The sequence below is a fragment of the Equus asinus genome, chromosome 3, assembly GCF_041296235.1.
Source record: "Equus asinus isolate D_3611 breed Donkey chromosome 3, EquAss-T2T_v2, whole genome shotgun sequence".
Classification (NCBI taxonomy): domain Eukaryota; kingdom Metazoa; phylum Chordata; class Mammalia; order Perissodactyla; family Equidae; genus Equus; species Equus asinus.
The window spans coordinates 12,143,351-12,171,160 of NC_091792.1; the positions used below are offsets into that span (position 1 = coordinate 12,143,351).

General features: G+C 35.9%; 1 protein-coding gene across 4 annotated transcripts; it reads left to right on the top strand.

Moving 5' to 3' along the window:
- Positions 1-597: 597 nt before the first annotated feature.
- Positions 598-27,642, top strand: METTL14 (methyltransferase 14, N6-adenosine-methyltransferase non-catalytic subunit). Of its 4 annotated transcripts, none has more exons than XM_070504684.1 (12): positions 623-837; positions 4,131-4,227; positions 4,622-4,710; positions 5,367-5,454; positions 6,569-6,649; positions 7,557-7,644; positions 11,777-11,867; positions 13,358-13,499; positions 17,091-17,183; positions 19,381-19,497; positions 20,616-20,826; positions 26,098-27,642. In XM_070504684.1, the coding sequence occupies exons 2-12, from the start codon at positions 4,186-4,188 to the stop codon at positions 26,400-26,402; spliced, it is 1,347 nt and encodes a 448-aa protein (XP_070360785.1). In that variant the 5' UTR covers positions 623-837; positions 4,131-4,185; the 3' UTR covers positions 26,403-27,642. The 4 variants fall into 4 exon arrangements, with proteins under 4 accessions (XP_014713856.1, XP_070360786.1, XP_070360785.1 ...); XM_070504686.1 differs by having other exon boundaries at positions 703-837; positions 5,367-5,401; XM_014858370.3 differs by lacking the exon at positions 4,131-4,227 and having other exon boundaries at positions 598-837.
- The last annotated feature ends 168 nt before the right edge of the window (positions 27,643-27,810 follow it).

The following is a 27,810-nucleotide window of genomic DNA, read 5'->3' on the forward strand; positions in this document are numbered from 1 at the left end:
GGTGAGGTGTGGAGAAGGGCACGGGCAGGTGCAGTGGCTGTCCCCTACCTGAAGGGAAAAGTAAGTAATAAAAATCTTAATAATAATAAACACTTCCATGGAGCTACATGCCAGGCGTTGTTCATTCTCTCAATCTTCACAACTCTGGGAGGCACTCTTATCACTCCCACTTTACAAACGAGAAAACGGAGGCTTACGAGGTGCTTAAGCAGCCACGGCCACGCAGCTAGTAAACAGCAGCCCAGGGCTCAAACCTGGCAATCGAGCGCGAGTTTGTGCTTTCAGTAAAAAACCGGAATCCGGCAATTTTCAAAACGTCAGAGCTGCCAACTGGGGAGTTAATGGGAAAGGGAATTGACAAGACAGTCCACACCTTGGAAACAGCGCTGATACACCTAGGGAGGCTGACGTCCAGGAAAGAGATGGCAAGCGACAGGCCAGACGACGGGTACCCCGCCGGCGCGGCTGTAACAGCGCGGCTATAGCGGCCCACGGACTTCCGAGAGCCCGGCGGCGCCGCCTCCTCCCTCATTGGGCCCCGTCCAGGCGCCGTCACGCCGCCGGCGTCCAGGAGGAGGCGGGATTTCCGGGCTCGGTCAGGCAGGCCACTTCCGGCCGCGCCGGAAATACCCATTGAGGAAAGGAGAAGGCATGCCCGCGGTCTCAGTCTCCTGACGAATCTTGTATTCCATAGACTCGGAAGAAAAATTGGGCGGGGATTCATCCGCTCATGGCCAAGTTTTCGGGGTAGGGGAAAACGGGAGTTGGGACATGGACAGCCGTTTGCAGGAGATCCGGGAGCGGCAGAAGCTACGGCGACAGCTCCTCGCGCAGCAGGTCCGCGGCAGGGAGGGATCCCGAATGCGCGTGCGCGGCCGCCCTCTTTCCTCCGCCTGCTTTCTCTGTCGCCTTCCTACCTGCTGCGGTGCAGTCGTTTCTGGTCCCGAGACCCTGATCCGTGGACCTACCAAACCTGTTTGTTCTCAACTTCCGCGGTGCCTTATTTTCCATTTTGTGTGGCGATCACTGTGGTGTTGCGAAACTGAACGCCACTGTTGGTCTTTAGCCCCCTTTTTGGAATGTCCGCCAAGTGTCTGGCACAGCTCAATGATGGGGATACAGAGCTTTGGTCTTTGTGAATAAATTACCGCAGTTCACGCAAGGAAAAATGACTCCTTATCCCCTAAATTTCTCTTCATTGTTTAAATGGTCTTCTCTGTCCTACCTGTCCTTTCTTGCCTTTCCTCGTAGTCCGCAACTCGAGATTGTGGCTTATTGTGAAATAGGTTTACAGTATTTTTTTTCGGATCATGTTTAAAGACTGCATTGGAAGTAGCTTGAGTGTAAATTTTAGATTCTGCATCTTGTGTATTTCATCCGCTATGGTATGTACAGTATCCTTGTCATCGCCCTCAGCTAATATTTAATTCACGCTCTGTATCAGTCAGGATAAACCCCTGATACAAGTAGCATTCTCTTCACTTATGAAATAATGAAACAGAGACTCTAGAAGTTAAGTCATTTTTGCCCCGGGTCACTCACTGCTGTGCCGGAAAATTGAACCCAGGTTTGTTTCTCCAAACCAAAGCTTGTGTTCACTGCATCTTCTGTGTGAGTACGTTAACACTTGCTGATTAGTAAAGTACACACGCAGAAAATACAGATGGTGCATACCTCTACTTAAAATCAGAGGTTGCATTTTCCATTCTACCATTCTTTCAGATCAGTAAAAGTAATGGAAATGCTCATAGGCTTTAATGAGGCATCTTACTGTTATTTTTTCAGTAATAAATATTGATTATAGTAAATGGAGGTCTGAAGCCTGTCGTCTTCTATGATCTGATGAAAAGATTTATGGTATAGTGTTAAAAATGTGGGAATTTAGAATCAGATCTGTTGCTGTATGCGCGGCTTTGTGATCTTGGATAAATCAGGTATCTTTTCTAAGCCGCCTGTTCCCCAACTTCTTTTATCATGTTATCTTCAGATAGGTTCAGTAGCTCCTTGTTGTCACCAAGGAAAGTTCTTATGCTTTAGTGTTGAAACCTATTTAACTCAAAATATATTCATAGAACAGTTATTTGTTGAGGGTTTTACTGTGTGCCAGGGGCTCTAGTAAGCATTGGCAATTCAGCTATGAATAATTAGTCCCTACCCTCAGAGAGCTTCCAAAGTGCATAAAATTTAATAATGGCTGCCATTTCAGTCCTTCGTATGTGTCAAGACTGCTAAGCTTTTTACATACATTATCTTCGATTATACAAGTCAGATGCTATCTTCATCTTATCGAGGAAGAAAATAAAACTTAAAGAATTTAAGGTACATGGTGAAGGCCACAAAGCTGGTAAGTTTGCAAGCTGCAGTTTAGGCCTTTCCATGCTCTTTCCAGTACACCTAGCTGCCTCCTGGTCTTCCGGTTGGCTAGGAATCGTTCCACCTAAGTAAAGATGTCCGATATAATCAGTGACAGACTTCACTTTACCAACTGATTTCAGCTTTTCTTTCACTTACTTTTCTCTGTATGAACAAGACAGACTGGTTTATTATTGGTTTGTGCAATATATACTTTACTATTTTTTTAAAGATTGTTCTCCTTCTTTCTGATTTCCTTCTATCCCCTGTGGCATAGCTCAGGTCAAAACTTCATGATGAAACCTATCCCAGTCTCCCTGGCTCAGGCTCTTCTTCCTTTGAGTTTTCAGTGTCCTTATTATTGAGTCTACTGCTATATATTACCTGTTGTCACACAGAATGTAAACAGTTGGAGTGCAAAATCTGCATTTAATTTCGGTTAGGTTAATCTTTTATCCTAACTGTTTCTTGCCCAGAGTAAGGTTTTAATAAATGTTTGTTGACTGACAAGCTCTTAGAGTAGAGCACAACTCAATGTGTATGATTTGCTTTTGTCTTCTGGAAGAAGACACTGGATGCAGACCATAATGGTGGCAGTTGATGCTACCACCAGCAATTTACATCTGCTTTTCATGTAACTTATGGCTTTGTTTCAGAAAATCATATATGCTTTCAAATAATACCAAATTGACATAATTATTCAAATAATGTGTTTGGTGGTACCATGATGGAAAATCTATTATTCACTTACTCCAATCATTCCACAACTTTTAAAAAATGTTTGAGCATGAGAAGAAAATTATATATGTAAGCAGAATTTTGATTTAAAGCAGTTCTCTTGTAATACATTGAGTTCTAATTTAGGCCCTAGTAGGAAATCTCATTGGTTCATTCACATATTTATTGACCATCTACTGTGAGTCAGACATTATAGTAGCTGCCAAACATATAGATATCAACAGGACAGACAGAGTTCTTCCCTTCAGGGGGCTTGCATTTCAGTGGGGGATAGGTAAACAAAAGTAAGTTGATAAAATAATTGAAGTATACAAATAACATAATTGGGAGTTGTGATAGAGACTGTGAAACAATAAAAATAGGGAGTAAACAAAAGTAAAACATGAAATTATTGAAAATTGTATTAAGTGCTATCATCTGATTAAGGAAATGGGGAGATACAAAGGAGAATAATGGTAGGAGGCTACCTGTTATCTATAGGTACAGTGTTCATGAAAGAAACTTCTTTGAGGAAGTAACTTATACTCATCTGAGAGAGGAGTCAGTCATGGGAAGAAGATTAGATAGCGTTCCAACTATGGGAAGCAGATGTGTCTTCCGACTAAAGAGAGTAGGGATCAGGAAGATTTTTATGGAGGAGTTAACATTTCAGGAACAGTTGATGAGTTGGAAGAGATTTATCATTGGAAAAACTTTAGGGCAGTCATGAAGTGGGTAGTCTAAAAAGGCAGTGGCAGTTGTTGAAGATCAAGACTGGGGACTTGCAGCTTTGATATTTAGTATGCCTTGTCCCCTTTCCTGAGCAAAAGGGACTATTTAACACAGATTTCCTCATGCCCTTCTTGTGCTTAAAAATATTAAATGCTTCCTCATGGCCTATAAATTGCATTCTCCGCTTCTTGGTTTGGCTTTTAAAGTTTTCCATGAACTGAGCCCACTCTGTGCAGGCAGCCTTATCTCAACTAGTAATTTGTTTATATTTGTTGTATTTTGCAAAATTTCCCCAATTGCCAACCAGAATTTGCATTATCATTTTTTAGGTATTAGTAAAGTTCAATATTGTGCCTACAATAATTATATAAAGACTTGGCTTGAATGAAAATGGATGGATTTTTATTACAGCATGGGATAAATAAGGTATAATATGTGAACTGATGGATGCAGCATGTTTAACATGATGCCTGCCACACAATAAACACTGGAGTTAGCTGCTTTTTTGTTGTTATTGCTGCTACTACTAAATAGTGTTTTATTATTTACTTTAAAAGTAGGCGATTGGCTGAAGTTAAGTGTCTTAATTTCAAATATAACTAAGAGCTTAAAATGCTTTTCAGCTGTCACAAATCATTCTTAATTAACATGGTTTTGTTCCAAGTATTTCCAGTTTTTCCTGTGAAGTAATTAATCCATTTGCCTGCTGAAGTTGTTACAGGTTTATTTTTTTAAACTTGATATATTAAATGCTGCTGCAAATGGCTGGAAAGGTGGTTCAATGCATTGTGATCTAATTTTTCATTTTCGCCCTTTCTAGTTGGGAGCTGAAAGTGCCGACAGCATTGGTGCTGTGTTAAATAGCAAAGATGAGCAGCGAGAAATCGCTGAAACAAGAGAAACTTGCAGGTCAGTTGAATAATTTATTTTTAGTGACATGTTCATAGTGTGAAAGGATCATTGTTTTAATAAATAATCCTAGGTATGAAGTATATTTTATCACAAGCATCAAAATAAAGATTTCATAAATATTGGTTTTTATGGTTAGTTTGTGGATAATGAAATAATTATTTTCTGAATATAATACATTCTCATCTATAAACTAGTTAGAAATGGAATGTTAGACTAAGAATTAGCTTATATACCATAAATAAATAATTATATTTTAAAAATTCTTATAAAAGAAAACATACTTTACACAAAAAGTGGTATTCATTTGATAGTTTGTAAAGCATTTCAGGATTTTTCAGTATTCTAGTTATCAATTTGAATATCAGTTTTGCTCAAGACCAATTAGAATGATACATAATGTAGAAGTTTCTTTTTGCTGTACACCCCTTATAAAAACTTATTTTCTTATTTGGTTGCTTTCTCATAAAAATAAAGCACAGAACTATGAGTCAGGTTGTGTGACTTGTTAGATTTATAAACTGGGTGAATAGATACTGTTTAATCAGGGAAAATTTGCCTTGTTCTGTTTTATAGCCTCTTGTTTAATATTGTTAATAGATGCGTTTATACATCTAGTGTATGTTTGTGTGTGATACTTCAGTTTTAATTTTCAGGGCTTCCTATGATACCTCTGCTCCAAATGCAAAACGTAAGTATCAGGATGAAGGAGAAACAGATGAAGACAAAATGGAGGAATATAAGGCAAGTAGAGAATGGGGCAGTTTTATGGTCAAGAAAAAATAAATCCTTACAATAATAGATTCTTATCCAGGAAAACAAATCTGATGGAAAGCTGAATTTTAAAGTGTCTAAAATAATTGTTAGTAACACATGTATAGTCAGTTAAAGTAAGACCTTTATATCAGTTTCCTCGTTTTAACGCAAGAGGCGTGTGGATTGTTAGGTGGCATATTTAAAGCAGTTAGCATAATGCCTAGTAAGCACTAGACAATAATATTCTTAAATAACAGTAAGGAGGTGGGTGTATCAGAAACTTTGGATAATTGGGTCACATTTTGAGAGGCTATAATACTATCTTTTTTGAGTGGTGTTAATTCCATGTTAACAATATAGGATAGTACAGTTAAAATATTTTGGAAACTCATGGGCTAGACAGCAGCGTAGAACCATTTCTGAAAGAAACCCAGGAAAAAAGCACAACTTCTAAACTTGTAATTGCAATATTTAGTTGAAAAGAAAGTATTATGGATGAAAAGCCTATCTCCATTTTTTCAAATTAATTATTGTACAACTGTATTTAGTGGAGAAGAGAATGCATAGTTTCAATAAATCTCTAGAAGTTCAATGATATAATTACCTAATCTCATGAATATAGTCTTGTGTGGTGCATTTTGATATATGCTAATATGTAACTTAAATATTTGTGATTGTTTTAGGTCAAACCATATACAATGCCTAATATCTTAATTTTTTTGATCTATAAAAATACTGGTTACATATGGTTTGATCTAATTTACATAAAATTACCTCATTGGTGGTCATATCTTTCATGATTTGAGCTAAATTCTAATATTTATAGTATTACATATGAGATAATTCTAGACATTTCAGTCAACAGAATTGGTAGTTACAGACGATTATTATTGATGAGAATGAAAAGGAAATTTTTATTTTATTGTAAATATAACTAGTATGATGAGAAAGCAAAGACTTCAATGTTTGAGTTTAATGGTAATTCAAAAAATTTATTGTTAGGGAAATAAAATATTTATATTGAGTTTTAATACTCAAGATATCATAATACATAAAATATTCCTCCCGTACATAAAATGTCTTCTTAATTTTCTTTTCTAAGGATGAACTAGAAATGCAACAGGAAGAAGAGAATTTGCCATATGAAGAAGAGATTTACAAAGATTCTAGTACTTTTCTCAAGGTAAATAAATAATTTTCAGATCTTATAGCTTTTCACATTTTAGCTCTGTGCCTGAAAAGATTTTAAATACTTATTTGTTTTCAAGATTTTTTTGAGTTATTGAGGGATCATTATTAAAAAGATGATTTAAAATTATGAAATATTCTTCTAAAACTTAGCTTTTTAGGATGAGATAATGCTATATTAATGTGTATAGCTACTGAAGAGTAATACTATCACTTTAGTTGTAGTGTTTTCAAATATTACTAATTTTTTTATCTATCTATCAGTCAGCTTATATTTTGTATGGCCTTATAATAGAAAACAAAATACAGTAGTCCCCTTTTATCTTTGGGTTTGCTTTCCACCGTTTCAGTTACCTGTGATCAACCACGTTCCAAAAATATTAAATGGAAAATTCCAGAAATAAACAATTTTTAAGTTTTAAATTGTATAGTATTCTGAGTAGTGTGATGAAATCTCGAGCCATCCTGCTCCATCCCACTTGGGACGTGAATTGTCCCTTTGTCCAGAGGCTCCACAGTGTATAGGCGGCCCACCCGTCGGTCACTTAGTAACTATGTTGCTCATCAGATCGACTGTCTCAGTATCACAGTGCTTGTGTTCAAGTAACCCTTATTTTATTCAATAATGACCCCAAAGCGCAAGAGCAGTGATGCTGGCAATTCGGATATGCCAAAGAGAAGTTATTGTTGTTAATCTTTTATTTTGTCTAATTTATAAATTAAACTTTATCATGGGTATGTATGTATAGAAAAAACATAGGGTTTGGTACTACCTGTAGTTTCAGGCATCCACTGGGGATATTGGAACGTATCCTCCACTGGTAAGGGGGAGCTCCTGTATAGAGATAGTGTATCTGCCATCAGAGTGAATGCTGTTAATTTAATTTTGATTTTTTCTTTAGGGAACACAGAGTTTAAATCCCCACAATGATTACTGCCAACATTTTGTAGACACTGGACATAGACCTCAGAATTTCATCAGGGATGTAGGTATGTCAGATTTGTTGTGAATATGCTATTGCTGACTCTTGATTACATGCATGCAATTTATCCATTTTGTGGAATATTTCTAATAACATTATTTTCCCCTTTCCATCCTCAGTATTTCTAGTACGCCCTCTTTTTCCATCAAGCAGTGTTACTGTTTTCCTTCTTTCCTTCCTCCCTCGCTCCCTCCTTCCCTCAAATCAAAAGGAAGGAAGGGAGAGCTTCTTCCGTTTGAGTCTGTGACTATCCCTGCATTTTTGTTTGACCTTGACTTGTTCCTTCTTCGATGTTCTTCCTTTCCTTATGGAGATCTGATTTCTGACCTATATTTTCCTTCTCTCTAAAGAGCTTCTTTTAACATTTCTTGCAAGGCAGATCTGCTGGCAACAAATCCTCTCAATTTTTATTTGTCTAAGAAAATCTTTATTTCTCCTTTACTTTTTTTTTTTTTTTTTAAAGATTTTATTTTTTCCTTTTTCTCCCCAAAGCCCCCCCGGTACATAGTTGTATATTCTTCGTTGTGGGTCCTTCTAGTTGTGGCATGTGGGACGCTGCCTCAGCGTGGTCTGATGAGCAGTGCCATGTCCGCGCCCAGGATTCGAACTAACGAAACACTGGGCCGCCTACAGCGGAGCGCGCGAACTTAACCACTCGGCCACGGGGCCAGCCCCATTTCTCCTTTACTTTTGAAGGATAATTTCACAGAGTACAGAATTCTAGGTTGATTTTTTTTTTCTTTCAACACTTTAAATATTTCCCTCCACTCTTCTTGCTTACATGTTTCTGAGCAGAAGTTGGATATACTTCTAATCTTTGTTCCTATATAGGTACAGTGTTTTTTCCCTCTGATTTCTTTCAAGATTTTTTTTTATCTTTGATTGTAGTTTGAAAATGATATGCCCAGGTGTAGGATTTTTTGGCATTTATCCTGCTTGATGTTTTCTGAGCTTCCTTAATCTGTGGTTTGATATCTGACATTAATTTGGGGAAATTCTCAGTCATTGTTTCAAATATTTCTTCTGTGCCTCTCTCTCTTTCTCCTTTTGATATTTCCATTACACCTGTTACACCTTGTGTAGTCCCACAGTCCTTAGATATTCTGGCCCTTTTTTTTCCTTCAGTTTTTGTTCTCTTTGCTTTTCAGTTTTTGGGGTTTCTATTGAGATATCCTCAAGCACAGAGACTCTTTCCTTACCTGTGTCCAGTCTACTAATAAACCCATCAAAGTCATTATCCCTGAATTTTTAAAAATAGCTTTATGGAGATAATTAATGTACCACATAATTCACCCATTTAAGGATATAATTAAATTTTTTTTAGTATATCCACAGATTTGTGCAACCATTACCACAATCTAATTTAAGAACACTCCCCTAAAGAAACCCAGTACTTATTAGCAATGAATTCCCATTCCCTCCCTCTCGTTGGTCCTCCGGCCTTAAGTAACCACTAATTGACTTCCTGTCTATCAATTTGCCTTTTCTAGATATTTCATAAAAATGGAATCATACAATATGTGATATTTTGTGACTGGCTTCTTTTACATAGTATAATGTTTTCAGGGTCATTGATGTTGTAGCATATATCAGTACTTTATTTCTTTTTATTGCCAAATAATACTCCATTGTATGTATATACCACATTTTGTTTATCCATTTTTTTGAATTGTTTCCATTTTTTGGCTGTTATAAACAATGCTGCTGTGAATATTCATATAAAGTTTTTGTGTGAACATATGCTTTTATTTCTCTTGGGTATATATCTAATGGAACTGTTGGGTCATGTGGTAACTCCGTGTTTAACTTTTTGAGGAACCGCTCAATTGTTTTTGAAAGCAGCTGTACCATTTTACATTCCTACCAGCAGTGTATGAGGGTTCCAGTTTCTTCTCATCCTTGATACTTAGTGTCTTTTCGATTACAGTCATCCTAGTGGATAGGAAGTAGTATTTCATTGTGGTTTTGATTTGTATTTCCCTAGTGACTAATGATATTAAGCATCTTTTCATGTTTATTGGCCATTTAAAAACCTGCATGGAGAAATGTCCAAACCGTTTGCTTATTTTTAATTGGTTATTTATCAGACATTTGGGTTGCAAGTATTTTCTCCCATTCTGTGGCTTGTCTTTTCACTTTTTGAAGGTATCATTTGCAGCACAAAAATTTTAATTTTGATGTAATCCAATTTATTTTTTCTTTTGTTGCTTGTAAGCAACATTGCTCTTGAAGTAAAAACTGATTTTAATGTTTTCATGAGCAAAATTTAGATGTAGCTATAAAAAGTTATGATAATGCTAAGTGAAATAAGCCAGTCACAGAAGGACAAATATGCATGTACTTATAGAGGTACCTAAAATAGTATGTGTAATATGATAAATACATAGACTTTTATGACGTACCTAAAATAGTCAGACTCATAGAAGCAGAGAATAGAACAGTGGTTATCAGGGGCTGGAGGGAGGGGAAAATAGGGAGTTGTTCAACTGGTATAAGGTTTCAGCTATGCGAGATGAATTAGTTCTAGGGATCTGCTGTATAGCATAGTACCTGTAGTTAGCAACTGTTGGCTGTAGTCAACAATACTTTACAAATTTGTTTAGAGGATAGGTCTCATCCTACGTAAGTGTTCTTACCACACTCACACACACACACATACATAGCCCCCAGAGGAACACAAGGATACTTTTGAAGGTGACAAATATGTCTTGTTACCTTGATTATGGTGATGGCTTCACAGGTGTATGCATATGTTCAAACTCATCGAACGGTATACATTAAATATGTGTGTACTTTTTTATCTATCAGTTATACTTAAACAAGGCTTTTTTAAAAAAAAGTTGTCGTATAACCAGATTTTGTTATCAACCGTTCCGCTTTTAAGGCATCCTTCCCCAAGGCAAAGAAAATGTCCTTAGGAAACTGTTAAGGGTTGAGAAGTTGCCCCTTAGGTTTTGTAGATAATTGAGAGCTGACTCTACCGTGATTGAAACCTGACTATAATAAAATCTTCAAACTTGTTTTATTTGAAATTAGATCTGTAACCACTGATTGAGGAGGCTTTACAAAATCTTTTACTTTTACTTTTTGATATGAAAATTGCTAATATGTACTTTCGGTTTTCAAATTAAGATGTTTACATAATTTATGTTGCTATGAATGTGCTGCTTGTGGGGGGAAAAGAAGAGCTTTTAGGAATATTTGATAGTCAAAGCCCTAGGTACCCCTACAGTTTTTTAAACAGGCATTATGCCCTTTTACCTAAAATCTGTTCTGAGGCACAGAGATCTAAAATATTTTTGAGGACCTGGGAACAATGAATCTCCTGTTCTTAAGTGCCCTTTGTGGGACTTGTAGATGGTTTTCAAGGTCCTAAGCCTAAAAGCATATATATGAGGATTTGGTTTGTAATAATATGGAGATGTGAGATCTTTAAAACTATAAATATTGATGTAGGAAATATTCTTAGAGAAGGCATCTTGTCCTGGAATTGGGAGTTCAGTTTAGATAAGTAATCAGAGTGAGAGCTAATCTACTGTTAGAGACTGGTTATCTTCTTAACTGGATGTGTTCTGGGATTGTATCCACAAGGCATAGCCAATTAATGTAAGATCATTAGCAGTATTTCTCTCACTCTAACTATTCTTTGTCTCTTCCTGTACCTAATCATAAAGAAACAAAAGAACTATTCATTTTCTCTGCTTTGGATAACTATCTAATAAGCTAAGTAAAAGTCTCAACAATCACTAGATTCTTTAGGAGGAAGAATCTTTTTAGTTAAAAGAAAGGGGAAAGAAAGCATGATAGAAAGGCAGTTTTTTGAGAACAGAGTGGCTAAACTTGATGCTATGAGCAGATTATTTAACTTAATAATAAATATGAGAAATTAAATGGTTTATCGACTTGAACTGGGCTTTAGGACATCTGGGTTTTTGCCTGCATATGGAATTAGGGTCAGTAAGTATGAACTGTATATATGAAATGTTTAAAAATACTCAAAATTAACTTTTCCTAAAGGATATGAAAATAAAGTGGTGTGTGTGCGTTGTTTTGTTTGCCTGAGAGGCTCATAGCCTCTGAATTCACTGATAGTAACATGAGTTGTATTAAAATTAGAACTTACTGTTTTTCCTCCTCAGGTTTGGCTGACAGATTTGAAGAATACCCTAAACTGAGGGAGCTCATCAGGCTGAAGGATGAGTTAATAGCTAAATCTAACACTCCTCCTATGTAAGTGTTTTTTTCAATTACTCTTTGTTCCCAACACAGGCTCAAAATGTCAATTTTTTTATCCTGTAACCTTTCTGTTTGAAAAAAATTCAGCACGTTTATAAGTTAACACACTCTGTTTCTTCTTTATAGTAAAATATATTAGTTTGAAACTCCAGTATTGAGTACACAGTAGGTTCTCATTTAATTTGTTTTCAATTTTCTAGATAATTTGCTTAAAGTGTCTTTAAATGTGTTTTTCTTAGAAAATCATTCATGTTTGTTGTATTCTTGAATTTCTTAAAATGTTTTTAAATAACTTTTCTTCTCAAAAAGTAATTTACTTATTGGAGAAAGTTTAGGAAACTCAGATAAAGGAAAAGAAGAAAATAAAAACTCATCATAACTCAGCATCCAGGGATACTATTCTTAACATTTTGGAATATGAAAATTCATTTTAACCTTTGGTAAACAGAATAGTGTTTTCCTCAAAAATGGGTGTAATGTCTTTGAAGTTGGAGAATATGTTTATTTCACATTTAGCCTACTTTGAACGTTTTGCACATTGAACAATTTGCTAAAACGTATACTATTAGTGATTAGAAGAACCACGAAGAAGTCTGAGTATGTGGGGAAAAATGTTAGCCAACTCTACTGTTCATCCAATTTAAAAGACTTATATCTGAAGTGTTTTTTTTTAAAACTATATCACTCTAGCATATCAGAGATTTGTTTACATTTTTTTAAAGATTTTATTTTTTCCTTTTTCTCCCAAAGCCCCCCGGTACATAGTTGTATATTTTTAGTTGTGGCATGTGGGATGCCACCTCAGTCTGGCTTCATGAGTGGTGCCGTGTCCGTGCCCAGGATTCGAACTGGCGAAACCCTGGGCCACCGAAGCGGTGTGCACGAACTTAACCACTCAGCCACGGGGCTGGCCCCTGAAGTATTTTATATGTAAAGTACTTTCACACTATGTGGAAATAACCCGTCAGTAGACGCTATTAGTAATTTATACTAGGTAACTAGAAAAGACTATTAATATGAACAATTTTAATAACAAACTAATGAAAGAAAATTATGCCATTCTTTAGAAGCTGCTTTTCAGAAGGAGGAATTTAAAACTTACAGACGAGTAGTTTTCCTAACCTAACTAAACAGTTGAGAAAAAAGTAATGTGATATTTCTTAGAAAATTCAGATGATAATGGAAAGGGCTCTGAGACTCACATCTGAGTACAGATTTCCACTGTAAAAATGAGAGACATTTATATTCTGGGTGTAAATGGGGGAATATGATTTTACTTTGTAGTGTGAATATATCCGTCTCCTAGTGGAGAGCACGGGTAGATACTCTCTGTACTGAAGAAAGATGCCCTTCCATCAAGATATCAACAATTACCCCGTGCTTATGTCCTAAATAGTGTTTAGTAATATTTAAGAAATTTCTTTCATTACCATCTGTAAGATACTGGAAAATCTCTTACTCACTTTTGTGCTTTAATCAAATAGGTACTTACAAGCAGATATAGAAGCCTTTGACATCAGAGAACTAACACCCAAGTTTGATGTGATTCTTCTGGAACCCCCTTTAGAAGAATATTATAGAGAGACTGGCATCACTGCTAATGAAAAATGCTGGACTTGGGATGATGTATGATGAAACTTTCTACATTGTAATGAATTATTATTTTTCACATAAACATATGTTTATTTGATCAGAAAGTAAGATTATAAATATCACCCCTACGTTTTAGGAATCATAAATATAGATTTATAGTATATATTGTGGCTGAAGGTCCAAGGTACACTAACAAATATTACAGTATCTTTAGTTTGATTCTTCTTTTTGAGGCGAAAGTTGAGCAGGTAGTGAGTAAATAGTCTCTAGAAGACTCACAATTCCAGTCTTAGAGTGCTTGGATGTACAGCTGGAAAAGTCTAAAGACACAATGGTTGATGACTCATTCTGCATTTCGTTAGTTTTAGTAACATGAGAGTATAAATACATGTATATATAAAACGTGATTTCTGCTCTTCAAGGAACTTAGAAAGTGGATAAAAAGGATATATCATTTCAGTATAATGTAATTGTGATAAAGTTATATTTTCCTATTCAGTATAATGTAATTGTGATAAAATTTTATTTTCCTAAATAAAATTAAGCAAGCTGATAACTTCAGTTAGTTACATAAAGTTTTTATGTTTTTACTGGTCAATAATAAAAATAAATCATTATTGAGTACCAATCTGTACTAGGCAATGATACTTTGGCGAGATCTTGTGCTGGGGCTTGAGGGGAAGAGTTAGGGATGACTCGAAGATTTGAGTCCTGGGCTAAGTGGACTGAGTTATCAGCAGTCGAGAGAGAGTGAATTTAGGAAGAAGAGCAGGATTAGAGGGTTAGATAATAAGATGTTGATTTTGAGGTGTATGTGAGACAGTTAAGTAGAGGTTGTAATAGGAAATGAAACTCAAAGGACAGGCGGATCTGGTCTCAAAATATAGATTTTAGAGGATTAGCACATTAAAGCTGTGAGAACAGTTGAATTTGTCCTAAGATAGTGTCTCAGTTAAGGTAAAATGTGGATTGACAGTAAAGCCTCAGGAAACTTTACATTTAGGAGGCACATGTCAAAGAGATGTGAAGAGAATGGGTCAGAGATGAATGAGGAGAACCGACAGAGTGTGATGTCAGGGAAGCCAAGGGAGTAGAGAATTTCAAGGAGATTCTCAAGGGGCATTGAGCCCAGAGGAGAGGTAGAGAAAGGAAAGGACTACAGAACTCTAAGACTGGTGTTGCCCAGGAGACGGCTTTGAATCCCTGCACGTCTTCTGCTGAGTTCATGGTAGTTGCCAGTTGCTGTTGTTCAGATTATTTATTCCTCTTCAAGATATACCTCCAGTTCTTCTGCCTTGGAGCTTTTCCTAGCGGCTTCAATACCTCTGGCACTTTTATTTTACATTTGTATGGCTCTTATCACTTTAAAAGCATCCCCCACCCCATGATAAATGTAGTCTGTGCTTATTGTTGAAATTCAGGAAAGTATACAATATATAGTATTTCCAAGACTTAAGGGTAAGGATTTAACTACTCTTGATATATATTGCTGAGAAGTTTTCCAGGTACATTGCACAAATTTATGTTCCCTCCCATAGTGTTTAAGACACATCTATTCCGCCATATCCTCATCACAATTGATTAATAATATAAAAACAATCGTGGTCAGTTTAGTCAAAAGAAAAGAAAATTGAAAAAATAAATCTCATTATGTCTTTGATTAGTAGTTAGGTTGTACTTTATTTTCTCTAGCTCATCTCTGAGGTTTGGTCATTGAAGGCACAAGAGCTCCAATTATATGTGACAAACTAAGAGACTTTGAAATAAAGGAATTCCATTTTATATGCATATTCTTGATTTTAGTTTAATTTCACTGAACAGCTCTGGCTGGCATATTGAAAAGTTTTGTCTGGCCCCAGAGCCCTAAGCTCTTTATCTTTATGTGATAATATCCTAAAGAAACTGCCAGTAGTTAATATAATAAATAAATGTAAATAAGACAAATATTTGGCTTTCACAAGTGTTCTTTTCACCTTAGAGAGTCAGTAGTGGTCAGTGTGTTTGGGATAAGGCTATAATCACTTATTTGCAATTCCAACACTAAGCATTTAGAATTGTAGTATTAAGAGAATAATGTGCTTAATGCTTTTCACTAATGTGTGTCATCACTTATCTTTAGCTATACCACATATAAATGTTATGTAGGAATGTGTGTGTGTGTTTTACATATTTATCCGTTTATTTATTCATTTTCCTATAAGAATATCAGATGAGGAGAGATTTCAAGACTTAAATAGTTTGAAGTATGAAACTGAATAGGTTTATACATATTGTAACTTACGTCCATTGTTACTGTCAAATAATGTTTTTCTACCTAGGTAAGTTAGAGATGATACGGTTATAACTTAAATGGATCTGTTATTCAGGTAGATGTTAAGATTTTTCTCAATACATGAAACTAATAATATTTGCTTTATCCATGGTCTCTGAAACTTTTTAACTGTGACAGAAAGCTGGAAGAAACAGAATACCATATAAAATGGTAGCTTTTACAGTCATTTGTACGAGTATATTGTATTCCCCAAATTTAGTGATTTAATTTCTTTTTCCCCCCCATACCCCCCCAGGACATAGTTGTGTATTCTGGTTGTGTTTGTGTGTGCCCTGGGTTGTGCCATGTGGGATGCTGCCCCAACATGGCCCAGTGAGCACCCAGGACCTGAACCGGCGAAACCCTGGGCTGCAGAAGTGGAGCGTGCGGATTTAAGCACTGGGCCGTGGGGCTGGCCCCTAGTGATTTCATTTTTGAAGAACTTTTTTCTTAAGGTGACACACTCAACACGTACAAGGCAAACAGAATTACAGACTATGTTTTTTTGGCATTTCAGACTTAAAATAGTCATTATAATAAAATATGTATACTGATTTATTTTATCTAGGACTCTTCTATAGATATTGGAAGCCAAGTCTTCCTCAAACATTTGTTGCTAAATTCATTTTCATTTTGCCCCTAACTTTGGGATAATTTAACCTCTTTTTATTTCAGTTTCTTTTTCTGTAAATGGTAAAAAGTTGCACTCAAAGCTACATCTTATAAAATTCCATAATCCTATAAATAGGGTTTTCTATAACCTCTTTCCATATAAAGTCAAGTGTATCTGTGTGTATGCATGCACGTGTGTGTGTGTTGTCTTAATCCAGAATAAGAAAACAACAGTAGGACAAGTCTTGTTTTGTTTTTTAAGAATGTCCTTTATTTATTTTTTGCTGAGGAAGATTCACCCTGAGCTAACATCTGTTGCCAATCTTCCTCTTTTTTTTTTGTTTGAGGAAGGTGAGACCTGAGCTAACACCTGTGCCAGTCTTTCTGTACTTTATATGTGGGCTGCTGCCACAGCATGGCTGACAAATGGTGTAGGTCTGTGCCTGGGATCTAAATCCACAAACTCGGACCACTGAAGTGGAGTGTGCTAACCCAATCACGATGCCACAGGGCCGGCCCTGACAGTAGGACAAGTTTTAAGGATAAAATTTGTGTTCCATTATATTTCCTAGGGAAAATTAGTACATTTAAAGAACTCATCTACTGAAAGTCCTGATAGACCTCATAATGGTTGTTCTTTTGGATTTAGGGTGAAGGGGAAACAAAATACTCTTATGCAATATTGTTTTGGTTTCTTCTAGATTATGAAGTTAGAAATTGATGAGATTGCAGCTCCTCGGTCATTTATTTTTCTCTGGTGTGGTTCCGGAGAGGGATTGGACCTTGGAAGAGTGGTAAGATGGTGTCTTTTAAAGTGGATTTTTAAATTCATAAGACAAAATAGAATCCAGTATGTTACATAAGAGGTTCAAAGATTAATGTTATTTTGTCCTTCGTTTCTTGAATAGTACTAAAATATTCAGAAGAAAATAAAGTGTTCAGAAAAGAACGTACAAATGGTAGTTGCCTGTAGTTAGCTAGCACTAGGGAAAAATAAATCAAGCTATAATTTATTACATCTGCAGGAAGATGACAGTGTAGAGATTGGAAACTAAATTAAAGCACAAAAAGAAGCTGCGTAGTATCATTTACTGCTCACTGTGAGTGGCTAAAAAGTATTCTGAATAGCAGTAACTCCTAACTTCCAAATAGAAGCCAAATCAAATTGAACAAATAACACAGCATCTGGAACACATAGCTTGAATGAATGAATGAGAGTGAGAGAAAACTTATAGCATCTCAATTTTTAAGTACCTGATATTTAATTGTATTTCAGAACTTTTTCTTTTTTGACTGGTGTATTTTGGATTTTTAAAGACAAAATAACATATGCTTTTTTGTTTAAGAGTAATGGGAGCATTGTGGCTTGGTATCAGGAGTCAGTTTTGGTCTCAATTCTGCTGTCCAACAGTGAAACTTTGTGTAAAGAGATACTTACTTTTGTGGGTGTCAGTTTCCTCACTTCTTATTGGATGATACTTTTCATTTTTAGGATATATTACTTGTTATACAGCCAATGATCTCATTTAGTTCTAGTAATTTTAGGAGGTGTCCATTTGACAGGTGAAGAATTAAAGTAGGATTATATTGAGATAAATTTGTGTTCAACTCCTGAAATTCTACAGTTTGTATTGCTTGTATAAATAGCAATTTGAGAATGGTGGATAACATCATTGCTTCTATTATTTATTAACTCCAAGGTAAGACTATAACTGTATTCCAGCTGGGTATCTATTTTTTTGCTGGCTCCTCCCCAAGATGCTATGGAAAAGCTAAGAAAATGGAAGCATACTGCATATTTTTATAGGTGTATTGCTGTTTACCTTTATTGTCTCCAATGTGTGACTTTGGGCTTTCCTCCTACCCTGCAAATTAGGTTGAAAGTGATTAGGAGGTTTTGTCTTATTTGCTTATGATTGCAATTAATTCAGCATGGGAAATACTCTTGTGCTTTTGGTAAATGGATTAGGGAGGGTGTGTAGGACTTATGCCCTTGTGGCATTTAATGAGCATCCAGTACAAAACAAATATTTGACAACAGGAACAGATGCTGAACTTGATTTTTGAGATTTTAAAATAAAAATCCAAGTTTTATTTTGAGTTGTATCTCACTTGACACAAGAAGAGCATTTCCGAAAAGTGCATGTTTTATGTCCCACTGTATCTTTCTGTGTACTCCATCATAGTACTAGCAACATTGTACTGCACAATTTACTTAGGTGCCCCTACTTTGCTCTTAAATCAGCTGGTGGTAAAGACTATGCCTTCTTCATGTTTTTATTCCCAGCGGCTAGCCAGCACCTACATGTGGTAGGCCCTCAAAAAGCCACTCTGATTGACATATTAGCTAGTGTTTGCCGTATGTTCATATATAACAGATTCTAGGACACTAAGGTTCAGATCTCTCTGTTTTCTAGATTATGTAAAGGTAAAAGTAAAGTGTTACCTAATAAAGAGATATACATATCAATTTTAAATCTTTGAATTTTTTGAGTTGTTGGTATTAAATACATAAAAATAGCGTTTTATAAGCCTCTCATTTGAAAAGAAGTTATCAATTAGAACATTTTCAACAATTTTTAGCTTTGTCAAGGATAAGAAATCGAGGTGACAGGAATCAAATTATCTTTTAAATTATTTTATGATTAAAGAGTAGCTGAGTGTTTTCTTAGGATTTAAAACTCACTTTCCATTGATGACAACAGAAAGTCATATTAAAGAACTGAAGTATTATGTAATCTTTTCTGTGTTTTGATATTCAACCATATATGGTATATTAATATCCAAAAAGTGTATATGTATTCTGTATAATCACTATATTTAAAGACAAGTACTAATTTCTTTTTCTCTAATTCTGCACTAAAACAAATTTACTGTTACATCTTGGAATTTAGTGTCTCAAACCTCTAGGAAATGTTTTAATGCTAGTTGGTTAAGTATTGTTTATTTCTTTTAGCTAAGGATTTCTTTTTTTAATTCTTTCATTTCTAGTGTTTACGCAAGTGGGGTTACAGAAGATGTGAAGATATTTGTTGGATTAAAACCAATAAAAACAATCCTGGGAAGACTAAGACTTTAGATCCAAAGGCTGTCTTCCAGAGAACAAAGGTATTGCCTTTATTATTTTGTTTTCTTTGTTTTCATTATTTTCTCTGAAGCTTTTCCACATGACTGTATAGTGTTTAATTAATTTTAGTGGAAAGGTCCTTTTCTTAGACTTGTACAAATGGCATCGAGCTTTGCACTGATACATCCAAGTCAATTTTAAAATATTCACTATGTTCGATCAACTCCACTGTGCTGGAGAAGGTAATTTATATGCCTATGTGCCCTAAACTGCTATTATTCTAAGTCAGATATGGGCTTTTGATACCTCTGACCCCCCCAGAGGGTTTTTTTTTCCTAGGCTCAGAAAAAAGAGATGGCACCAAGACTCACAGCTGCCCAGCTTAGAGGCATATTTCTCTCCTCTTCCCTTCTTTTTCCTACATCAGAACCCTGAGAACCTCTGCTTCATATGACTGCCCTGCTAGTATCAGGCTTTACTAGTTGTCGTCCAGTCTTTCACTCTTCAGAGAGCCACTGGTGGGAGGGTCTTTCTTGGACTGGAAAATTCTTTTGAAGGTTCTTTTGAAGGGTAACCTATGTCATCCTTGCTACTATTGGTTCATGGAGTCAAGTGATAGATTAAATTTACTTAATCCATACTTCTGCCATCCAGATTAAATAGAGAAGTTCAAAAAACAACAACAAAAAAAAGAAAATTGTTTGATTTTCACATTTACTTATATTATGTAGAAGTCTATATGCATGTTTGAAGTTTCCCTCTCCATATAAAAAGGCTTGCATGTTGTATATAGTTTTGATCTTAGCTCATATGAGGCCCAGTATAACATCATTTTAAGATTCCAATGTCAAGTACCATGTTTCCATAACTGGTGAAAACAAGTTATTATCAAGTGTTGCAGAAGAAAAGACTCCATGGTCATTGACTCAGTTCTAAATCGTGGGCCCTACGTTTAAGACTCTCATGTCAGTCTTCCCTGGCAATCTTCCCACATTCAGAGATCCAGGTTTTCCTGTTGAGTTTTTGCCCCTAGAACTATATCCCCAAATTCAGAGAAACGAGGATTGTTTGGGAATTGGGGATATTGGAAATATAAAATCTTGTGAAATATGACTGTTGATGAAAAGATAATAAAGAATCTGCTCTTATTGTTATTTAGGAACACTGCCTTATGGGGATCAAAGGAACTGTGAAGCGTAGCACAGATGGGGACTTCATTCATGCTAATGTTGACATTGACTTGATTATCACAGAAGAACCTGAAATTGGCAATATAGAAAAGCCTGTCGAAATTTTTCATATAATTGAACATTTTTGTCTTGGTAGAAGACGCCTTCATCTATTTGGAAGAGATAGTACAATTCGACCAGGTAGGACCTCAGAAAAATTTTTTAAAAAACTTTATGGTTTCTTGGTATATAAGTGTCAAGAAATAGCACACAGAGCTGTGTAAAATAAAATTCTTATGGGGGCCGGGCCCGTGGCTGAGTGGTTGAGTTCGCGCACTCTGCTTCGGTGGCCAAGGGTTTTGCCAGTTTGGATCCTGGGTGCAGACCCAGCACCGCTCATCAGGCCACGCTGAGGCGGCCTCCCACATAGCACAACCAGAGTGACCTACAACTAGAATACACAACTATGTACTGGGGGACTTTGGGGAGAAGAAGAAGAAGAAAAACTAAAAAAGATTGGTAACAGATGTTAGCTCAGGTGCCAATCTTAAAAAGTAAAGTAAAATAAAATTCTTATGATGTGTTTGCCTCCTCTTGTTGCTGTGCTTCCAATCTGCCAAGCTCATTCTTGTCTCAGTACTCTTCCAGGGCCCTATCTCCTTCCATTCAAGTACCTGACAGACCTTTCCTCACATCCCTGTCTAAACCAGCCAGCTTTGCGCTCCACGCCCCTCCTCCTGCCACTCTTTCGCATTAATCTCTCTTCTTTTTCTTCTTGGCACTTATCTGAATTATAGGTTCATTTGGGCATATATTTATAGTGAGTCTCTCCAGCATGCAGTCTCATCGAAGGCAAAGATTGTCTTTTTCACTCCTTTCTAGCGAGCATTCAGATCATTCAGAAATATTGTGTTGAATGAAGAAATGCATAAATGAATGATTGAATAATCCTGTAAAAATAACCATACTATTTTGAAGTATAGATCTTGGCTTATTAGAAACTAAAATATCTGGCTTGTTACCTTACGTGTATGGTGGTGGTGTCTTTTCAAAATTTTTACTTTATGCTAAATCGGTATAATGTGAATTTACCATTTTGGAAAAAAAATGAGTAGAAAATTATTAGACTGTTACAGATTAGGATTTTCTTTTAGAGGGCGCAGCTTTTATTTACAAAGTCTTGTTGAAATGACAGCATGTTCTGTTTTCTTACTTTCTCAGAGAATATAAAAGTAATTTTTAAAAACGTTGAATCATTTCAGTCACAATATATAAAAGCAATCAATCTGTTTGGCCTTACCATGTTAGAAATATGATTTAAAGATGGAAAGAATCAGAATCTTGTTAGTTTTAAACAGTCTCCATTTTACAAAAAGTAAGAAAAAGTTGAAGAAGTTATAGTAGAATAATTGGCCTTCAGAGTACCTGAGAATTTAGAAGAAACTGATGTTCATTCTAAAAAAAAAAATCTTTAAAGTGGCCTTAACTGGTATGTGTAACATAATCCATCCTCCTCACCCTGCCAGCGCAGCAGCTGTTTCCTTGTGGGTGTGCTTTGATGAACAGAATAACTTGAAAATATTGCAGTTATAGAAAGTGATGGTCTCAAATTTCATAAAATTATGTGAAATAAAGTAAAATTGAAGTCTCTTTACAAAGAAGTTTTGTGTGTGTGAAATGTATACTCTGTGGTTTGGCTTTAGAGAGAACGTTCATCCTATATTTAAAAATAAATGTCTTTTCTCATGGCAGTTTGTTATTCAGTATTGTGTTGCTTAAGTTATCATTTTGTTACTGCTTTTTGGCTTAATATTGTGGTCAAGCAACATACACCAAAAAATTTCACTTGTAATTTGTTGAAATTTTTGATAATTTGTTCCAGCTTTCTTTTGGTTTGTGTTTGCATGGCATATTATTTCCATCTTTCTACTTTCCATCTTTCATATCTTTACATTTAAGGTGTATCTCTTGTGAATAAACATATGGTTAGTTTGTCATCCATTTTATCTTCTAACTGAATTGTTTAGCCAATCTATATTTAACATAATTCCTGATATATTTGGGCATAAATTACCAGCTTACTGTTTGCTTACCTCTCAGTATCACCTGTTCTGTTGAATCAAGTATTCTTTTATTATTCCATCTTTCTTTTTATTAGCTTGTTAGATATTCTTTTATTTTTCCTTCAGCAGTTGTCTTGGACATGGCAGCATGCATCCTTGAATTATTAAAGTCTAAATTAAAATAGTCTATTTTAAAGTGTGGGAATGCTATGGTTTCAACTTTATAGGTTCCTTATTTTTTTTAAACCAATATTTGTCAATATGTATACAGTTGATTCTAAGTTTTTATGTACATAGTATATATACAGCTGTAAACAAACTTTGAGTTATTTAGAGTTCCTCTGCATATGTATGTGAACAGCATGTTTGGAAGTTCTGTGCATGATTTTATTCTCGTATCGAAGGAAAAATATTTTGGCAGCAGAGCTTCTGACAAGCAAATGTTTCCTCTTCATTGGCTTAAAAGACAGTAATGCCAATAGATACTCTACTGGAGGGGTGTATTTTTCAGGAAGTGTAGATGTCCATATATACTGAATATCAAGATTATGGCTTTAGTGTTTGAGGAAATAAGGAACAGATTTTTCTCTTCCATCATTAACCTGTCCTACCCAAAAATAGCTCCCAAATCAGGGAACAATCTCTAGTGGCAACTGCTGTTTAAAGGAAGTAGAAAACTTTAAAGAAAAGGCAAAACTATTTCAAGAGTAAAAAGAAACATCAAACAGATGGTAATCTTTTAATACTAATTGAAAAATCAGTGTAACAACATTAAGGAAAGTTTTGAAGAGAAAAAAGATTCAATCTCACTACCTCCAAGAATTATTTTCATTTTTTACATAATACTTTCCAGTCCTCTTGTAAATGTAAATTTTCACAGAATTGTAGTCATCATTTTGTGTTCTTGGTATTATGTCAAATATATTTCTACATTTTAAATGATTATTTATAATCATTTTAATGGCTTTATAGCATTGCTTTAATTAAAGTGTTTGTTTTTAAACATGAGTAGGAGAACCTAAGGAGTGGAGGGAATAGTTGAGTGTAGTTACAGGTAGAAGCATAAGCAGCAACCAAAATAGAGATTTTGCTTGATGCCAGTTTTTACTTATAACTAATATTTGATGAGGTGGTTCTCCATCCGTTTAGCTGTGGCCACTTTACCCACTTTAGACGATACGTTATATCTTTCATCCTTCTATCTGTAGCTGTATCAGTTGAACAAAATCTTAGAGATACAGATGTTATTTTTTTGCTTGTAAATTATCATCTGATTTCTTTACTCTTGCCCATTCTTGCAAAAATTATTTTAGTATTAGCTACAATAAAACAAAATTAGGAAGGAAAATCTGCTTGGGGAAATTAGAAGTGGTTGGGGGCTAACCAGGTAAATACTACTAGGAGCAACTGAGAGAGGTCTGCTCAAGAGGCCTTAATTTATTTGGGTTGAATCCTCAAATACACTTCTTCCTCGAGGAGTTAGTCTAAGGTATATCACATATACCTCAGGAATCCCATTTACTATTGCTTTAAAAGATTTGAGAATTGCTATATGTGTCAAATATGCTGAAGCTAGGCTATTGTAAATTTACTTGGTTCTTAGTAATACTTTTAGAAATTGTAATAAAATGTTGCAGTGAAGAATTTGTGGGTGGGAGGTGGAATCTGTTGCAGTTTACTCTGCAAAGATTTGCATAGTTTATTTATGTAAGAGGCAATATGGCATGAAAGAGACAGTATTAGCTATTTTTATTACATCTTTAAATTTTCTTCTTTCTTACCCCTTGTTTGTGTGTTGTGTTCCACAACACCGCATACATGCCCTAAAACAAACTGGAAGGGAGCCAGTAAGACTATCACAGGTCAGTTGTCAGTGAGACCACATGGATGTGCAACATGCTCTTTATCTCATTGGTACTTCTCTACTGATCAGGGTATCTACTAGATGATACATAAAAGGCACATTATAATTTACCTATTTTTCTCTTCAAATATTACAATCTTATTGTATATGCAGTATTAGATACTGATTTTTTTAAATGATGAACAAAATATTGTACAAAAATGGCTACTACGTTTTAGAATGTGATCCTCGTAAAATTTTGCATTTTATAGCATTTTATGATGAATCTGTTATTCTAAGAAATAACCTTGAGGATTATGGGAGAGAAATATTGTGAACCTAATTTTTCAGATGAAGAACCTGATTCTTAGAGATTACTTAACCTGCTCTAAAGGAGCCCGTGTCTCTTGTAGCACTACAGGCAATTTCCAGTTTTCTCCCAAAAGACATGTCACCTGTAAGAATCACCAGGCATGAGATATCTATTGTGCATTTACAGTTAATTTGTAGTTCTTCCCATTTCAGATACGGTGTAGTCAGTCAGAAATCATCCTCATTATAAGCAAAGTTGTCTAGTAGTGTAGTTAACAAAAATACCTTTTTACCTGTAGAAGTACAGTGTGCACTGGAAATTCTGAGAGTGAAATTATTTCCATGTCATGTAGGATGTATATTTGCATTGGATGTTGGAGGCTGGAATTTTCAGCAGGTTGACAGGATAGAAAAGAAAACAGGCACAGAGGTGGAGATGGGTATGGAAGCAGTTACTATAGTGGTTCGTTGTTCACACCTTTCGTGAAGGTGCCATGAAAAGCATTAATGAGAAATGTGAGTGGAAAGTTAGTTTAAGCCTCATTATAAGAGACCTTAGATTCCATATTTATGAATGTGGGCTTTGTGGAAGGCCCTAGAAGGTTGCACAGAGAAGTGACATGTTTTAAGTTTTGCTTTAGGCTTTCCACTTGTAGAGGGAGAAGAGGTTGGGAGAGCATTACAGCATATATGTATGTCTGTTACATGTGTAGGGGACTGGCCCAGTAGAAAAATAAGGCTTAAATTTGAGGGTGACAGTAGAAATGGAAAGATAGGAATGAATAGGAGCAACATGGTGTAGTGGTTGAATTTCTGGGATCTATCAATCGGGTTAACGTTGCGGTTGGGAAGAATCGAGGTAAAAGTTGGTTCCAGGATTTTAATCAGAAAACAATGGTACCACTTCCACAAGTAGGAAGGTTATATAAAATTTATTAAATTTTCACTGAGCCCAAACTCAGTGTAGTGTATAATATTTTTTTTTCTAAGTGCTGTTCTCACAGAATGTGAAACATGGATGGAGACAATGAGGAAACTATATTACAAAGGTTACAATCTAGGGGGAGAAACAAGATGTATGCATATGAAATCTTTATGACCATGATTAAGGACCATGCATTCTATAAAAAAGATCAATATTGGGTGAGTGATAGGGACATCTTTAAGAAGGCATTGGAGATTTGAAATAGCTCCTAAAGGATCAATAAGAGAGAACTGAAAAGAAAGGCTAATCCTTTTTTCCCTTCGTTTCAGGCTGGCTTACAGTTGGACCAACTCTGACGAACAGCAACTACAATGCAGAAACATATGCGTCCTACTTCAGCGCCCCCAATTCCTACTTGACTGGATGTACGGAAGAAATCGAGAGACTCCGACCAAAATCCCCTCCTCCCAAATCTAAATCTGATCGGGGAGGCGGAGCTCCCAGGGGTGGAGGAAGAGGTGGGACTTCTGCCGGCCGTGGACGGGAAAGAAATCGATCTAACTTCCGAGGAGAAAGAGGTGGCTTTAGGGGGGGCCGCGGAGGAGCACACAGAGGTGGCTTCCCACCTCGGTAATTTTTTAAGACCCCGATCCTGTTAGTGCCCCTCTATCTTCTTTATTGTAGTTTGAATTTCAACTGGGAGATTTATTTTAGAACTCACTTCCAGCTTGCACTTTGCTTTAGTTTCTCCAGGCTGCAGGAATATCTTAGCCAACCTCCCTGCATTTGTCACACACGCTGTCTAGTTTTGTCTGGGATAATCGAGTCATCCTGGCTCATGTCATGTGCATGTAACCGAACAGAACGGAACAACACAAATACCTTCTCTTTCAGAGACTGAACTTATTCTGATAGATTCCAACTAATTACAAAGGCTTTTGCCTTTTACAAATAGTTGAAGTGAGCAGTGAAGAAGACCCAATCTGTTGTATCACACTAGTGCTCACCGTAGTTGGTAAAGGCATCCTGCCACTGCTGTCACAGCAAATGGCAGATGTTTGGGCGCCCTGATGGAACAGAGTTGGGACAGATGGTAAACTTCTGTTAGGGTTTTAAAAACATTTTCTTGATGAAATAATAAAAAGAGACATATTTTCTTTCTTTTTAAAAATCTTAAATAAACTTAGATATAATTTGACTACAGAAGGAATTGAGAGACTTTAAACAAAATCATCGCCTCCCAAATCTAAATCTGATAAGGGAGGCAGAGCTCCCAGGGGTGGAGGGAGAGATGGAGCCTAGTAGGCAGACTTGAAAAAGGGAAAAAAGCTCATCCTCATCTCAGTTGTATAGCTACAGGTGACTGAAATCATGCTTCCTGAGAAGCAAATGAAGACAGATATCCAAGTGCTAGAACTTTGCTGTGGACTTGAACTTGGATTGACTTTCAAAGCAGTTTCATATTCCTTAGCAAAATAAAAGAAACGGAGGCAATAACAGAGATATCTGGTTATCAGGTACTTGGTTTAAACATTTGGGGGAATAAAGTACTTGGTGATGAGGAAATGACATACATCTTTCAACTTGTTATGGAGAAAACTTAATGTACAATTAATTACCGAAACCCTCAACTTAAGAAGACAGCTTAGAAAATGGCACTCCAGTTGCCTTTTATTAAAACCATACGGTGTGGTGTTTTTCAGGGACTGGCTTTGCAGATCTGTTACTTGTATAAGACTTTACGCTGTCATTTCTCTTTCTATACTGTAACTCATGTTTTAAATGAATTTGAATGAAATAATATCATCGTTCTTGATAAATGTATTTTTTATTTTGTGTATGATTTTTTCTAATGAAACTTAAAACCTTTGAAATTTGGGAGTCTGTTTTCTGTAAGTGGAGTTGCTGTTGTTACCAAATGAAAAAGAAGTGACCTGAGATCTGGTTCTACTTTTGGTTTGTGATGCATTTTAGTGGCCATTCTGTGCTTCTCATTGGCTCATATTACACCTAAAGTGAGGTTATATTTTACCCACTAAAGA

Coding starts and splice junctions, on each gene's coding strand:
- METTL14 (XM_014858370.3), top strand. CDS start 772: ATGGACAGCCGTTTGCAGGAGATCCGGGAGCGGCAGAAGCTACGGCGA. Junction 838..4,621: donor GACAGCTCCTCGCGCAGCAG/GTCCGCGGCAGG, acceptor CGCCCTTTCTAG/TTGGGAGCTGAAAGTGCCGA. Junction 20,827..26,097: donor AGATAGTACAATTCGACCAG/GTAGGACCTCAG, acceptor CCTTCGTTTCAG/GCTGGCTTACAGTTGGACCA.